Source organism: Mesocricetus auratus, unplaced genomic scaffold, assembly GCF_017639785.1.
Source record: "Mesocricetus auratus isolate SY011 unplaced genomic scaffold, BCM_Maur_2.0 Super-Scaffold_100006, whole genome shotgun sequence".
NCBI lineage: Eukaryota > Metazoa > Chordata > Mammalia > Rodentia > Cricetidae > Mesocricetus > Mesocricetus auratus.
The window spans coordinates 82,593,844-82,611,666 of record NW_024429190.1 but is presented as its reverse complement, the minus strand read 5'-3'; the positions used below and the strand labels follow the sequence as shown (position 1 = coordinate 82,611,666).

General features: G+C 48.0%; 1 protein-coding gene and 1 pseudogene across 4 annotated transcripts in view; both read right to left on the bottom strand.

The window, feature by feature from the left end:
* Ptprg (protein tyrosine phosphatase receptor type G) overlaps positions 1-17,823 on the bottom strand; it is a 664,886-nt gene that overhangs the window by 65,180 nt on the left and 581,883 nt on the right. For all 4 annotated transcript variants that reach the window (XM_021230841.2, XM_005076387.3, XM_021230842.2 and 1 more), the window contains exon 13: positions 5,509-5,641. In XM_021230841.2, the coding sequence (XP_021086500.1) occupies positions 5,509-5,641 (133 nt within the window). The remainder of the gene's footprint in view (positions 1-5,508; positions 5,642-17,823) is intronic.
* LOC121141009 lies at positions 15,754-15,854 on the bottom strand (annotated as a pseudogene).

Genomic DNA, 17,823 nt, shown 5'->3' with positions numbered 1-17,823 from the left:
GAGAGAGAGGTATGTAGAAAAGAGTTTTTAATCTCCCCAGAACCAATTTCTTCCTTTGGGGATGACAGAGACCTTTGTTAAGAACACAGGGGCACTGTCCACAGGGGCTCTAGGGCTAATGGAATCCAGCTTCAAATCCAGGCTTTGACCTGGGTTCCTCCTTCACTACTATACAGTGCTACCTGGCTTGGGTTCTGCCTCCTGCACCTGCAGCCCCTCAGGGTCTTTCAGTCACTCTTAGGATGATGGCACCCGGTACTTCCAGCCCTTCGCTGTCCCTGCAGTCTCTTCCCATGACACTGAGCCAGTGTATCTGCTTGCTGGAGCCCATTCTCCCTCTCCACGCTCATTCTTCTCCAGCTTCCTCCTCTGACCTCTAACTGTTCAGCTGTCAGCTTCCCAGGGAGATTCTCCTAGACCCAACTTTCCTCCCAGGCTGCCATTGAAGCCCAATGTGCACTTAGCCTTCTATGAACATTCTCCATACTTCATTATGTCACACACCCAGTTCTTTAATGAACCCTATGGGCTTTGCGACTGAATCACCAAGCATACCGCAATGCTTGATACAAACTCCATAAGTGCCATATAAACAGCAGGAAGTCACATACGAGACCATGCTCATGCAATGACAGAAATAGCTTCATAATTACATAAATAACAGAATATTTACCTGGACCTTTGAAACTAGCTGCCTGTATAAACCTGGACAGTCCCCTGAGAAACTACCCCCAGACAGCTTTCACTTTGTTTTTGAGGATAATGGTGGTAAGGCTAATTTTGGGATCCAGAGCTCAACCTAGGCATGATGGGCACATTCCATCCTTCAACTCCCAGAAGACTCTGGTGGTGTTCAGATGGCCAAAGTCAGACATGAGAAATACCGTTTTTTTCAAGACAGGGTTTCTCTGTGTAGCTTTGGAGCTTGTCCTGAAACTCACTCTGTAAACCAGCCTAGTCTTGAACTTACAGAGATCATCCAGCTTCTGCCTCCTGAGTGCTGGAATTAAAGGCGTGCTCCACCATGCCCATCGAGAAACACCATTTTGGGACCTCACTGGCATTGTTAGTTGACAAAGCCCCCTTCTGTTGGGATGGAGTGATGGGAGGCTAGACCAGAGGATTCAATCCCGTGAAGAACAAACATGTCAGCCAGCCATGTCCTTATTCTATCTCCCAAGACCAGGCATGCCTGATGCCCCTGGAACTTTCAGTGTAAGGCATCAACACTAGTCCTCCCCCCCCCCCCCCCCTTGGGCTTAAGGGAATTTGATTTATAGGTCAAATACAACCAGAAGCTTCTCTGATAACACTGTATTCTGCCTGACTCACAGCAGCTACTCAAGAAACGTCAGTTGCCTTTCTCTCGGGGTCAAAGAAAGCAAAGGACCTCCCACCAGCCACACAGATCTGTATAAACCACAGGAGACTTTGGCACAGTGCCTGGCACTCAAAGTGGACCTGTTGAACACTATCACACTCTCCAACTGTACAACAGAAAACAGAGAGCTCAGGGTTTCGTTTTTACACTTTTTCATGAATGGTTAAGCAGCAGCGTCACCAGCTCTAGGTGAATGTGCTCAATCTACAACACTGGCTACAAACGCCTGTGTACGGTCGGCTGTGGCCACTGCAGGTTGACACTGTGGCGCTGGACTGGCTGCCTGAGGGTTGGATGAGCCTCGCTGGTCTGCTCATGTCAAGTCCCTTTGTCGGTCATCTCAGCCATCCTGTCCCCATGCCTGAAAAGGCAGAGACATACTGCTACTCTAGCTTCAAAGCCACACCACCACGGGGACACAAGTCTCTGTCGTGCTTGCCAATTCTCTGTGTGAGCGGCCTCGTGCTGCTTCCTTTCATGTTAATCACAGGAAAAAAAGTTGGACAGAAAAAAAGGCCCTTGTCCCCTCTGGGCTGTTCTCATCCTTTGCCAGCATACCCATCTTAGCATGAATTCAGTTTTAGTTTTCTTGCTGTCAGGACTTTTTTTCTTTTACAGTCATTATTGTGTACTTCAAACCAAGCGTTTAGGGGGAAAGTTACAATATTTTGGCATGAACTATTAATCTATTTTCTACTTGGACTAACTGAGGTTTTAGAAACATAAACAGTTGTCATTTCAATCTTAAGGGAAAGTATGCCTTGAACAGTCGGTGGTTTAGGGCAGCTCATCCTATGTCCCAAGTCCTTTTTGAATCAAAGTGCGCAAGAGACGTACGTGTTCTTTAGCTGCCCGATATGTGCGCCTGTCCTGTTACTCTGTTACCAGCCCCTCCCAGTCGCCATGATCTGTAAAAGGAGGCAGTGTGGGATATAGTCTAGTTGGGTTTTCCCCCCAGAACTGCCTGGTACAAGTGCCCAATTCCCACATAGCCTATGCTGCTGCAAAATTGCTATGTAGTACAGATCGACCCTGAAGTTGCAATCTTCCTGCCCCTGCCTTCAAAATCAAAATGTTGGGATTATAGGTGTATACCTTCATATGTGGCTCCTGCAGATGCGGGGGCTGCTGCTTTTTTTGCTTTTTTGGTTCCCCCGCCCCTGGTTTTTTGAGACAGGGTTCCTCTGTATAGCCCTGGCTGTCTTGGAACTCACTCTATAGGCTGGCCTCGAACTCAGAAATTCACCTGCCTCTGCTTCCTGAGTTCTGGGATTAAAGGTGTGCACACAAACCACTGCCTGGCTTAGATACTTCTGTATGCAAGGTTAGAAGACATGGGCAGCTGTAGAGGTGCTCCAGTGGTTCTCAGAGAATGCATGTCAGACCTCCTGCATATCAGATATTCACATTATGATTCATAATAGTAGCAAGAGTACAGTTAAGAAATAGCAATGAAGTAATTTTATGGTTGGGGGTCACCACAACATGAGGAACTGTTTTAAAGGGTCGCAGTATTAGGAAGGTTTGAGAACCACTGTGTTATGTTCCCAGCCGGGAATTATGGTCACATACTTGGGGAAGCCTGAAATGACCACAGTATTCTGTCCTACACAGTTGGGAACAAAACTGAGAGCCTTTTTCTTTCTGCTGAGCCTTCCTTCCAAGGACACCATTCACACTGCAGCCTCCTCTGAGCCACCAGGATGCCTTTCCTGGCCTCTGAATGTTCTTCCTCACAATCTCTGCTTGACACAGCAGCAAGTAATTCTAAAGCCAGACCACAACACTCTTGTAGAAATACTCACTCACATAGTGTCAAAGGCAAGGTGTGGTGGTGCACACCTTTAATCCCAGCATTCAGGTGGCAGAGGCAGGAGGATCTCTGAGAGTTCAAGGACAGCCTGGTCTACAGAGTGAGTTCCAGAACAGCCAGAGCTACACAGAGAAACCCTGTTTCAAAACACCAGAAAAACAAACGAACAAGGCCCAAAGACTGAAAGGGTGTCTAGATCCAATCCTTCCTGCCCTGGCCTGCCTCTAACATTCCCCAGTACTCCAGTGCTCCAAGCATACTCACTTCCTGGTTATTTCTGCAACATGGGGGAGGGGTGGAGGCTTTTACGGTTGCTGCCTCTTCTGCTAGAAAGGGCATTTGGTTGGGCTAAGATGGAGCTTTGCTCTCATATGATTGCCCCAATCAGGATTTTCATGAACTCTCAGAATGCTCCACTCTTTCCTGTCCTCTTTCCAAATGTAGTTTTCTCCAGATCACACATGGAACTGTCTTAGGAATACTTTAGGTTGCTTTCTTGCCTGTCTCCACTACAGCAGAAGGCCACGAGGGCTGAGCCACTGATTCTCACTGTTGCTCTAAGTCCACAGAGGCTGAGCCACTGATTCTCACTGTTGCTCTAAGTCCACAAAGGCTGAGCCACTGATTCTCACTGTTGCTCTAAGTCCACAGAGGCTGAGCCACTGATTCTCACTGTTGCTCTAAGTCCACAAAGGCTGAGCCACTGGTTCTCACTGTTGCTCTAAGTCCACAGAGGCTGAGCCACTGGTTCTCACTGTTGCTCTAAGTCCACAGAGGCTGAGCCACTGGTTCTTGCTATTGTTAAGTCCACAAAGGCTGAGCCACTGATTCTCACTGTTGCTCTAAGTCCACAGAGGCTGAGCCACTGATTCTCACTGTTGCTTTACTTGTCTCAACGAGATGCTGACTCAAACATGAGAGAACTGACGGGATGAAGATGGGGGTTGAGCTACACCTGTGGTCACTGGCTCTTTTGTTCCCTTTCTTGTTGCCATGAGCAAATCCCTTGCCAGATTCAGCTCTGAGGAGGAAGGGCTATTTAGGCTCACAGTTTGAGTGTCGTCTTTCACTGCAGGGAAGACGAGGGAGCAGGGGGAAAAGCTACTTCACCTCCACCAGTCAGCAGAGACGAGGGATTCTAGCCCTCTGCCATCTTTCTCCTTTTCCTCTCTGTGTTCAGCCTGGATGCCAGCCAGCAGGCTAATGCTGCCCACCTTTCGGGTAAATCTTTTCTAAGGCTTTAATACAACCAAGCTGACAACCGAAATTTACCATTATGCTGGTTGTCCTAGTTTGCTTTCAATGGCTGTGGTGAACACCTTGACCAAAAGCAACTTGGTGGGGGAAAGGGTTTACTTGGTTTGCATGTCTCTACTGCAGGCATCATAAGGGGCTATCAGGCCAGGGACTACAGCAGAGCAGAGGTGGGAACCAGGGAGGGTAAGCGGCATACTGCCTTACTCCCCTGGCTTTCTCGGCCACTCCTCTTATATATGAGGTTCATCTGCTCAGAGATTGCTCTGCCCATACTGGGCTAGGCCCACCTACATCAATCAACAAGCAACCCCCGCCCCCGCCCCAACATTCCCACAGACCAGTCTAATGGAGGCAATTCTTCACCTGGGGCGCCTTCTTCCCAGGTGACTCTAGTTTGTATCAAATTAACAAAGACTAAGGCGCTCACAGCTAAATCCTGTTAGATGAAAGGAAGGCAACTTGCATGTTCCAGATGAAGGCTGTTTGCCTGCCATCTAGTTTAGCTGAGACTCTAGCTGGAAACTCTGGAATTTCCACGAAGAGGTTAGCTCCTTGGGGGACAGTGAGGACTTTCTAGACGGCAATGATAATGGAAGGCTGGTCACAAGCCAACATTCTTACCACCCGCATATCAAATGCCACATGATATGGTAACTGTTTTGTGATCACCCAATGTAATTTCCACCAAAAGGCGATGAAATATTTGAAAGAGCAAAGCTACTTAATGCACTATGAGACTACTGTAAGGTAAAGGCATGGTCTGGGAGAGACGGGCAGCTCTATGGAACCTGCCCACTCCTTTTGTGAGTTCTGGATGATTAAAATTCAAAACAGAAAAAGGATTTGCATCCAGCAAGTAGAGCTGGGTGAGGAGGATCCCCCAGGTTCTCTGGTAGAGTTTACCACAAATGCTTGGACCTCAGTGGCAGTTGTGGCCTGTGCAGTCTTCTCGAGACACAAGGCTAGCAAATGCTCACTACGTCAATGCTCTGACCACACAGTCCACACGCCCACCTCCCCAGTGACCAATGCCTGGCCAGCCACCCTGTCTACTTACCTCCAGTACACTAGCACGGCAATGAGAAGGACGAGGCACACGAAAGTCAGGGCTGAGACCACGATCAGGGGGATAATCCACTCCATCCTTCCCGGAGAGGGGCGGCTTATCATTCCAGAGGTGTTCTTCTCAGCTACGAGAAAGATGTACCAGTCAGAAGACAGGCATGATAGTCCAGCAGTTAATGCACAATGCCGAGCTCCACTCCAGGAAGAACGGAGCCCTACACACGATGATTCACCACAGGGTGAGAGGGGCATATGGGCTGTCCTGACCCAAATATGCCCCCCTTTTGCAGGTGGTACTCTCTAGTGGCCAGGAGGATGGATTTGCTTGTGAAATTACAGGTGTTTCTACGGAGAGCTCTCCAAGGCTGTTGGCAATCCAGAGAGAACCTCGGATGCACTTGGAAATAGCACTCAAGAGCCCAGAGAGGAAGACAAACTGAGGATAGGGACTAAGCTTCCCCTGCTGACAGCACACTCCTGCCACAGCCCTGGGGTTAAGCGGCAAATGTGCCGACTGGTGGAGTTTCTTCCTGACCACCCAATATTTCTTACCCATCAGGTCTTTCCTCTAGCGCCTAATATCTCCAAAGACCTTAGCGGGACAGCTGAGTCTCTCTTGAACTATGGGCAAATGCCTGGGAATGGCTAATGAGTGAGACACAGGTGCAGCCCTGGGCAGCCCAGGAGGCAGGTTAATGCTAATCTCTGAGGCAAGGCCCCAACGTGCCACGGCTGCCGAACAGCTGTCTTGTGTACAGCAAGGGTCCTACCTGCTCGGCAAAAAAGAGGCCAACACACTGCCAGGCCTGGAGTGTCCCTTGGCAGTATGGACTAAATGCAGGGCTAATCAGACTGTTTCCAAGGAAGGGGAGATGGACCAAGCAAGCAAGAGATGACAGGCCTTGGGAGCAAATATTTATAAAGAGGCAAGACTCGCCGGGCTGTGGTGACGCACGCCTTTAATCCCAGCACTCGGGAGGCAGAGGCAGGCGGATCTCTGTGAGTTCGAGGCTGGGCTGGACTGACAGCCTCCAAAACAATACTGAGAAACCCTGTCTCGTAAAATAATAATAATAATAATAATAATAATAATAAATAAAGAGGCAGGACTCCTGGCTTTGGGGTGTGCTCCTGTGTGACGAAGTCCATTTTGCGGGGTTTCCCCTGTGTTTAGTTTTAGGCACGGGCTCCTGTAGCAGGGGCAGCCCAGTTGCTCCCCAGGTCCCTGAAGAAAAGACAGGCAGGCAGTAAACCCCACTGATTAGAAGACCTGGAAGCATCGCAGTGTGTGGAATGCCTTCTGGATCCATTCTTTGGCTGCAGAGGCTCCTCCAGAGGGCAGGGGTGCACCAATGGCTCACCTTGGAGCAGCCCTTTCCCGGTCAGTCAGGAGGCAGACCTCTGAAGCACTAATCACAGTGCAGCTCATGTGGTGCCCGGGGAAGCAGACAGGCTCAGGCCAAAATAAATAAATAAATTTAATGAATTACTACCCAAGGCCAGTTCTCACACTGCCCCGGGGAAGTGAGGGTCAGAGCAAGATCTGAAGGGTGAAGATACGTTAGTCAGCACTCAGCCTCAAAGGCTGAAATAAGGGCATGGGTTTCAGTTCTGACTGTGCAAGCTACTGGAGGGTTTGAAGTGAGGGCGGACAAGCTTCTCACCTGTGTGCTCTTCTCCACTCACCGCCTTAAGAGCAAAGCAGTGGCAGCCTTCCTGAGGAGCCCAGGTGCAAAGGAGAATAATTTCGCCGGCCTCCAACAGGGGTCAGTTCAGCCAGGCAATTATCTGGCAGCTGGCAGGGGCACCTCAAAGACCCGGAGGTCCGGCTAATGGGAGGAGCATCAGGAGGGCTGACAGCAGAGACCACGTGACCTGTTAGCTCTGTTTTTACCCTGGGAAGCCCTCACGTAGTGGGGATGCCCAGGCCCTTTTTTGTTCTCTCCTACAGAAAAGGATTCTTCCCTGTGGTCCCCACTTTCAGTTCTAAGCACTCACCGGTATTGCTGCCATTCTGAAACCTGTAAGACCGTTCCAGAATTTTCTTGGCTTTAGGGTGGCCACAGGAGTAGCCGTGTGGTTGTGAGGGTCGGTGGCCCTCCAGTTGGCCCTGAAACTGCGTGTGCATCTATGTTGGTGCCTCTGCCCGCTTCACAAGATGACCAAGGTTTGCACACAATCTTCACTAAGGCCCGGGGCCACACAGGGTGGGGAAGAGGGGCTCCTCCATGTCTGACAGGGTCAGTCCTCAAATTCACAGCCAGCTTTGGTAGAGCTGAGCTGAGTCACTTCTTCCTAGCATTGTGTGGTGCTGTGTGACACTGGCCCCTAAGACAGTGCTGTACAGGGGACCTCACTCGGTAGCCACTTGCACCCCAACAGTACTCGATTTTAGTCATGGGCTAAGGCAGGCCTGTCTTTGAACACCCAACACAGGGCTGCTACTCTTTTCCCAACTGGGATGCAAGACAGCCAGCCTCATTGCCAGCGTCACAGCACTGTCTTGTCTTGTGCATCAGGGGCCTGGAAGTGAATTCCATTTCCTGTTAAAGTCCCACAATCTGTCACTCTCCTGAACCCTGGGTTCCTGCCCAGAGAGAATAGGGAGCGTGCCCAGCCAGCCTGCCCTGCTGAACTGCAGACATGTTAACCTGACTGAGAACACAATTCAAGGGCAAGAGCCACCGTAAATCTGGATCTTTTGAGGTGGGAAGCACCACCTTAAATCCGGGTCACACCTTCTGGTGGCAGCCCAGGTAAAGGACATGGAAGAGGGAAGCACCTGCTCTTTGTCTGCTTGTCTTCTCTCTCGCTAGCAAGTCCATTCCCTCACTGGTACTAGAGCCTACTTCTTCAGGACTCCATTGTACACTGAAGACCAGCTGGGCCATCCAGACTCCTGGACTTTCCATCAGGAGACAGCCATTGTTGGGATAAGTTCCTCCATAATCTGCAAGCCATTCTAATAGATGCAGTTTTTATGTACACAGATTCATTCTGTCAGTTCTGTGTTTTCAGAGAACCTTGGCTAATACAGAGACCCTCAATGAAAGACATGTGTAGAATGCCTGGAAATGTACCTGCACCAGGCAAGTGCAGAGCACAACTCGCCATCTCCATCTCTGTGTAACCCTGGGTAAGTGAGCTACTGTTAATAATTACTGTTATTAATTTCTCTATGCCTCAGTTTCCTGTAAACGGAGGTGATAATACTGCCCCCTGTGTTGTGGAGTAAGTACATATACAAGGTTTAGAATACTGCCTGGTACTTGTCCTGGCTACCATTAGATGTTGTGCCTATCTCCATCACTAAATCTTATCATCAATGGCACTGTGTCACTCGCATTATCTGAATTACGAGCATCATTACATCGGCTCCATCACTGGTCCCTTCAGCAGCAGCCCAGCCCAGCCCCGAGAGGATGGGAACACTTATTGGCTGGCTGCTACATCTGACTCCTCCCTGTAAGATGCAAGTGTGTGGTCACACAGCACTTCAGACACATGTAGCACAAAGATCTGCTTGTAAGACACTGGGGCCTCAAAGTTGGCCTTGAGGGAAGACCAATCACATTCATTCTACTTCAGAAAGACAGTTTGTCCAGCTGTTGACTCAGTCTGTGACCCTAAAGGAAGAATGAGCTTCTAGGAGTTACGAAGAACACACGCCAACCCACACAAGCTATCACTTTGCCCCCAAAACCTTCCGCATGCCTTTGGAGACAAGCAATTCCTATCTGTAGAAGTCTGTTTAGGCCGCCAGTGGACACAGACAGTACAAGCCTATATACGCTGTGTTTTCCCTAAACATAAAGTTTATGATAAAGTTTAACTCATAAATTAGAGTAAAATATTAATAACTGTAAAATGGGATAATTATAACATCCTGGAATGAACACTTTTTCTCTCCAAATAAGAGCTATGATAATGGCAGTAGGTGGTGAATACAGTAAGGACATGGAGATAGTTAATCTTCCAGACAGCATGGAGTTAAGACAGTGTGACATTTCCTCAAGATTGTTTTAACCATGGCGAATGTCTGGCACACATTTTTCTTTCCAGCATTTAGGAGGCAGAGGCAGATAGATCTCTGTGTCTATGAGACCTGCCTGGTCTACATATACATAATTGTTATATTCTAGAATTTCCATTTTATTTTGTTTGAACAACAGTTGACTGCTGGGAACTTAAACTGTACAAAGCAAGCCTTGGGGGATCCCGTATACTCTTTCAGGTCAACTGAGGTAGTGTGTCTGACAGCAAGTTCTTCAACCCCCGATCCGGTGGCTACCAACGGACAAGCCTGTGTGTGGCTTTGAGTAAATGGCTGGCAGCCTCTGAGCTTCTGGACCCTTCCTCTACTGGAGGAAAGCAGGTGGTAACATTTCCCTCCTCTACTAGGTGCATAAGGAGGACAAACCTTTGTAAGGCTGACTCTAAGGCATGTCTGTGCAATTTACCAGTCAAATGCAAATGAAATCCTGGGGCTCCTTGTTCAAAAATCATTGAGAAATTTCCAGAAGGGACTCAAGGAGGAACATGATTGTAGGCATGGGCTGCTCTGAGCACAGGGACTGTGAATATTCCCCTTGCATGCTCACAGAGTTGCTTTTGACCAGGGGCACTAGTGGCTGGTGCCCCTAACCCTGCCTGATGCAGGGAGGGTCAAGTGGCTGGTGTCACTAATCCTGCCTGATGCAGGAGGGTCTAGTGGCTGGTGTCACTAATCCTGCCTGATGTAGGTCTTGGACTCAGAGGAAGTACCTGCTTCAGAACCACCTTCCAAATGAAACCGAGCAACTGGTTAACAGGTTCTGGGATAAGAAGAAGGGAGGTAGGGAAAACACAAGCCTCTCCCTTCTTCTCAATATTCATTTCCGAATCCAGCAGCAATTGAGTACAGTGCCTTCATTCTGGTAAAAAAAAAAATTCAAAAAAAGAAAAGAAAAACAGTTTTCAGTGGCATATGTCATCACTGAATTAATGCTGTTTGCCTTTTACTGGCTTGGCTCTCATCCCAGTAGAAGCAAATAAAAACGAGCACAATGTACTATAAATGCTACAGGCAGACATCAGATGGACCCAGCTGAAGCGCCTCCTGCCTTGAGGAAGGGCTCGGCTCCAGCCACGGGTCAAGAACTCCTGCACTCTTTCAAGTAGCACCAGATTGGTCATGAGGGTACCGCCCAAGCAGAGAAAAGGACATGGAAGAAGGGCTTGCACACTCATTAATATACAGCCTGCTCTCATCACGGGTGACTTCACTATAGTTGTTCCGAGTGACACCCTCACTAAAATCTACTCCTATTGTGAATAAAGGTGTGTGTGTGTGTGCGCGCGCGCGCGTGTGCACGCTTGTGCGCACGTGCATGCGCATGATATAAAATTGACCATTTTAAGCATTTCTAAGTAGGGCTAGGTGTAAATGCTTTTGGGAAGCTCATCTCCCCAACATTTTCATCTTACAAAATGTAAACTCTGCTTACGAAGTCACAGCCTTCTATCCCACTCTCCCAGCCTGTTCCACAGAGGAGTTGGCAGGTCGAGGGTCTTACGTGGGAATCACATAGGATCTATAGTAGTGACTGGCTTGTTTCACTTAGCATACTCTACTCAAAGGCTTGTCCAGAGTATGTGTGTGGCAGAGTTTTCTTTTGGCCCTCCCCCACTTCCTTTCCTCTGCTCAGCAATGTTGCATTCTATCCCTTCATTCACTGATGCACATTCCAGTTGCTTCCATGTGTTACATATTGTGTGACCAATGGGGCAAAAACCCACATTCAGAAGCCTCCTGAAGCTGCCACTGGGAGCTCTGGGATTACTGAGTCTTATGGTCATTCTATTTCCAAGGTTTTAAACAACGGCTTCTACTGTCCATCTACCTTCCACTTTCTCCATTTCTCCAATTTTCACTGTTATTATTACTATTATTATTATTAGCTTCAAAATATTGTGATATAGTAATATCTTTTACAGGGTTGTGAGATTTTTCTTTGTCTCTCTGGAGCCTTGAGGTTACCTTCATCACTGTTTCAGAGAACCAGTTGCTCATCAGTTACACACACACAGACACACACTCACACACACACACACACTGCCTTAACAGCTCTGTGTTCCCACTGACATGTGTGGACCACACTAGAGTACCATCAGCTCTGTGTTCCCTCTGACATGTGTGGACCACACTAGAGTACTATCAGCTCTGTGTTCCCACTGACATGTGTGGACCACACTAGAGTACCATCAGCTCTGTGTTCCCTCTGACATGTGTGGACCACACTAGAGTACCATCAGCTCTGTGTTCCCACTGACATGTGTGGACCACACTAGAGTACCATCAGCTCTGTGTTCCCTCTGACATGTGTGGACCACACTAGAGTACCATCAGCTCTGTGTTCCCACTGACATGTGTGGACCACACTAGAGTACCATCAGCTCTGTGTTCCCACTGACATGTGTGGACCACACTAGAGTACCATCAGCTCTGTGTTCCCACTGACATGTGTGGACCACACTAGAGTACCATTTGTCTCCACCTGCACCCATGCCCGGAGTGCACATGAGCAAAGCTCGCTCTCCACTCCACAAAGCCTGCTTCACCAGACTTTCACAGTCCAAGGATGAACTGTCACCTCTGGTAGAACGTGGAATATTAAGACTGTTTCATTGCTCCCAATCTAAGTCACAGTTTAACAAATATAGCTAGTCCCAACCCACTGGATTGCTACCAGGGACCTTTGAACATCATGTGGATTATAGCCCCATTGTTCACACAGCAGCCAAGACATGTGAGCAACCGGAACACACATCCACGACTAAAGGAAGGACAGCAGAACCCCACGTGGTCCTGAGGTGGGCTGGAGACAGATGCCATCTACAACCTTACATCAAATATCCTGCCCCTACGCCTACCCCAATTCCTGATTCCAACCTCCTTCTTAGGGTTTGGCTTTTCACATTAAATGTTACACAAATTTCCTTGTTAAACAATCACATGGAGTGTGGGAGGAGAAACTTTGTTACACAAATTTTCCTTGTTCAACAATCACATGGAGTGTGGGAGGAGAAACTTTTGAGGGGCCAGTACTTTTTTGAGAAAAACAAAACAAAACTAAGCCTTGTTTGACATCCTGAACACCACTTTAGGCTACCCAGAGCTGGGTACTTAGCACAACACTTGGGAAAATGGCAAAGACACACACAAGAGATAGCTCACAAAGGGAAGCAGACAAGCATAGCCAGCCCTGGTTGGAAATTACTCATGGCATTTCTCGAGTATCTTCTGTCATGCACTTTCAGTGAAGTGCACTACATTGGTCCAAACCTACGAAGAGCTCGGTACTGCATTTCTGACTTCTTCTTTATCCTGGAGAACTTGCTCTGATACTATTTTTTGAAAATGTTACATTTATGTGCATGTGTATGTACGTGTGTTTGCACAGAGTGTATGCACACTTAAGTGTAAGCATGAAGGTCAGAGGGCAGCTTGCAGGAGTTGGTTTACTTTACCACCAACTCCTGGGCATAGAACTTAAGTTACCAGTTTTGATAGCAGGCGCCTTTAGTGGCTGAGCCATGCTACTGGCTTTCTGCCTTTAAATCAGTGACTCGTCGCCCCCCCCCGCCCCAAGTAATCTTCCTTCAAATTATACTTGATATGAATATCACAAGTCAGGTCTACCGGCTTTGGCAATGTTGACACTTGGGGCCAGATATTCCCTCGATGTGGGGCTGTGTATGCACTATTCCCCGACCCTTTCCTGATAGATCTCACAATCTCTCCCTGTCATAACAACCAAAACAGATTCCATGGCCCTGCAGGGAGGGACAGAGCGCGTGAGTGAGGACCTCTGCTCTAACGGGAAACTGGCATCTTCTGAAGAATGCGCTGTATGATGCGCATGTCCCATTCCACCTGCAGCCCCTCACAATGCTCACTCTGGGAGTAGTGCCAGAGCCCACAGGAGGCCCGACGTGTCATGCAGACTACTCCTTGCACCGCAGACTGGCAAAGCTGCCTTGGGCTCTTTTGCACCACTCGCTGTGACCTGGACAAGCTCCTTGTCCCTCTTAAACCTTGGTCTCCTCCATGGGTATGGGGGTAACCACGACAGCAAAGCCTTCAAGGGGGTGCCTTAGGATAAGTGACAGGAAAGTGGCCTCAGCGCAGGGAGCAAGTGCCAAGCCAGGGTGTTGCTTCAATAACCAGCTTTTAAACGTTGGGTCCCTGAAAGTTTGAGCTTTCTACACTTCCTCAGAGGAGTGGTAGCCTGGGTCTCAGCATCTTCCACCGAGGCTCAGCTCAGAGCAGAGCAGCAACCTGTGTCCCTTCTCAGCAATCAGAGCTCATGGATTATATAACACCGGGCCATGTATGATATGTCTTGAGGTTTGTCGTTTGCCATCCCGGACCTAGATCATCGTTTTCAGGACCCAGCTTGGTACAGACCTGAAGAGGCAGGACGTAGGCTGTAAGCAAATGTGATCTGAAAACTACCACTTCCCTCACCTGAGGAGGCAGACATAGACAAGCCCTGTTCTAAATGAGGAGCTCCCAGGTGACATGTGCCCTCACACATTTATGTTGGGGCCTGCTCTGCTCACACACCACCCAGGAACTACATCAGCTGGCTTCGAATCTGCCACCACATTGCAGGCTGTGGCTCCTAATGAGGACTCACAGGCTAGATGTTCACACAGCACTGATCCAGAGGCGGCCTGGGCACTAGATGATGCTATGTTAGGAGAATGTTTGGGGAAGGTCTCTCTCTCTCTCTCTCTCTCACACAGACACACACACACACACACACACACACACACACATACTCTCACACCCTCCAGACCACAAGATCACTGCTACAAGTACAGTGACCCATGACAGCAGTCACCACTCCAGAGTGGTGGGTAAATGCTAGGCTCAGGGACACAGTTAGTTTAAATGTATCAAAGCAAACTGTTTCTAAGGTTTGAAAAGTGGGGTACTCTGCACAAAAACTAGGATTTCTGACCCGCAAGGAGTTTCCATGACAATGGTGAGAGCGGAGAGGGCCATACTGAGAAAAGACAGGTGCTCTAGAGTTTGCTACGTCCTTGACGCTTGTGATGTGTAATATCTGGTCCTCCCCTCTCACTGAAATGCCTGGTCTGATCTCTGCATGCTTGAGTTTGCCACTACTTCCACAAAAGATTTCAGCCATGAAGTGATGTCACCATCGTGGAAGGAATGTAAGCAAGCCTTTTGGGGATACTAGCTGAAATGTAATTTGCTAACTTTAGGCATTGTTAATTTTTCAAAGACACTGAAGATGACTTTATGACTTCATGGGAAGAAATTTAACTGTGGAATAAACAAATGTATACCCAAAGTCTCTAAGATCAATCACCATTAACAGAAAAATGATGATTATTTCAATTAAAACAAACCCAAAATGGAGAAGCTGATGGGGGACACGGTAGGATGGGTTGAGAAAGGACAAGGCCTTGGGACTACACACGGATGAGGTTTTGCTGTCCCCCCCCCCCAGTTACTCCAATCTTTCATTAAATAAGGGACACATACATATATTTTTGCATTTTCCAGAAGTTGGAAAGAGACAGAGTGTGGTCCAAATCAGGCCCACCGCCTGTTTCTATGAGCAGTTCTGTGAACAGAATTGCTTGGCGTATAGTCACAGTCCCTCACTGCTATCCTGTCCATGGCTGAGTGTGCGCTAAGGCTGAGACCTGTGACCTGTAAAAACTATTTACTACTGTGTTTCTCTCCTAAAGGTTTGTAACTCAAGATTTCAACCCAGAACCACTTTCAAATTCAAATACCCAGAAACTCAGACCATTCTCTGTGGCTTTAGGGACAAGTGCACCTCGATGTTTTGACTGCACAGATCACAGAACAGATGAGTGTTCCCGGACAGGCTCAGGTATGCCAGGGTGGCCCTGAACTTCATGGAGCCTAGGATGACCTTGAATTTCTGATCTTCTTGTGTCTCACCCTCCGAGGTATGTGCTTCCATGCCCAGTGTATGCAGTGTTGGGCATTGGAACTGTGGCTTTTTATATGATTAACAAACACTCTGTCAACTTAGCTGCATTATCAAACCCCTGTAGGTCATTTTAACTTCAGGTAGTTGGAGGAACTACTCTTTAACATTCATTCAGATTACAAACTAGACACACCGAAGCCTCCTTAAAGTTCCCACTGTTATGTGGCATTTGGCTGCTGGTGGCCCTCCTTAGCACTAACAGACTGGCAACTTTTATGAATTTGTGTGTCATCCTTGCACAGTAGCAATGCTAAACTCTGTAGCATTCCAATAATTTTAGCTGGGCATCTTTAATCCCAGCACTCGGGAGAGGCAGAAGCACGTGGATTTATGTTTGAGGCCAACCTGGTCTGTGTAGTGAGTTCCAGGATAGCCAGGACTACACAGAGGAGCCCTGTCTGGAAACCTCCCCTCCCCTGGACCAAAAAAAAAAAAAAAAAAGAAAAGAAAAGAAAAGACAGGTAGCTTTATCAGCACTGACTCTGCACTGACTGAGGCCCTCTTGTTACCAGCACTTTGCAGACAAGGTCACTGGGCACAAGCTTACTGGAAGGTCAAGTGAATGAGGGGGCAGACAGTTGAGTTGACTCCAATCCAGAAGCCACTCCCACCAAACTATAAACATCTTCCAGTACGGCCAGAAGGTAATGGAAGAGAGATGGAGGCTGGACTTGGGGATCCCTTTCCCTGGCATCTGAGGTTTCCTCTACCAGAATCAGTCTTGGAGCCCAACCTTGCAGCTTCCCAAGCTGTGAACACTCCCATGAACACCCCAATTTAAGCACATAGCACGCACTGTGTTCAGAAGCATGGTAAAAGAACTGCTTCTGAGAAACAGGCTGAGGCCACTCAGTCCAACTCCATCACCTGTCTTAAAGAAGAAACACACTGGCCCAAGTCACATGGCCACTACCTCCATCTCTATGCATAGGTAAGCGTTCTTGAGAAAAAGTCAATGACACAAGTCACTTCTCTTGCTAGTATCTACCGCTTAGTTTGCCATTTCAACTAAAATCTAACCCTCAGCGTGGCCAATGCTCCCTTCATTTTCCCGGTTGTCCCAGTGTCTGAACTCAATCCTTATCATGACTCCTCACTTTCTATGGTCCTGCTCCACAGACAGGGAGGGAGCTTCTCAATGCATCAAAACTCATTCCCAGTCTAGGGTCTCTAGACATGTCCCTCCAGCAGCCACGGAATGTTCTCCCATGTGTCTGTGACCCAGAGGCCACATACTGCTCTCTCTTTAAATGCCTTTGTTTGCTGGGATATCCTAAACCTCTCCCACGAGCATGTGCCCCTGGGAGAACAGAAGTCTTCATCAACAGTCGCTCCCTAATGCCTAGTCTAGAGCCTGGAACACAGTGGGAAGAGACTATATTTACATGCAAGAAATTCAACTTTTACACAGCAGTCTCTCAGAGGGAGTGCCCAGCTCACACAAGAACAGCTCCATCAATGGCCCCACACTTCCTGTAGCTATACAAGGCCACTTGCCTTTTTGTCAAACTGCCCAGCACTGAATGACACCCATGGGAGACCCCTACTTCAAAAAAAAAAATTAGTTCATAGCAGCTTTAAGGGAAAGTAATTCAAAACATGAAAATGTATTCTAAGTTGTATCTTAACATACGAGATCTCAGCTTTAGATGAATTTTAATGTTTACAAGTGCAAAAGCAAATAAATATTTACCAGTTGCCTTTTTTTTTTCACTCATAACTCCACAACAGCTTAAATGAAAAAAACATTGTTGCTAAACGTCTTGCAGTCTGGCAACACGAAGGGTTTCTTATTAAGAAAAGCCCTCACAACAGTAGCAGCCCCTCATGCCACAGCTTCAGAACAGCATCATGACGGCTCATTAAGATCGGAACATGTGACTGAGGAAAAACATTGCCTCTGGTGTCACAGTGAGTGGAGGCCCAAGCAGCCATGGTGGCTTCCCTAGCTACGAATGGGTAGTTCATGTAGCCAGTGATAGCTTGAGGACAGCCAGCCACACTGCTTGGGCTAGGACCACGGGCTACTAAGACCAGGACTCCCCAGATTGGACATGTCACATTTTCGCACTTAAGGTGGGTCTCCATCTTCCCCATAATTGTCAGTCACAAAGTCCTATTTCTTCTATTACTCTTTCGCAATAGAACATCCCAGTTGGGTACTTTCCTGGCTTGCCAAAAAAACCCATCTCAGCAGCTTGCTCTCCCAAGTCCCCATTACCTAGCTCCCTGGAATGTGCTCTGGCCAGCGGCTGTCAGTCATGCCT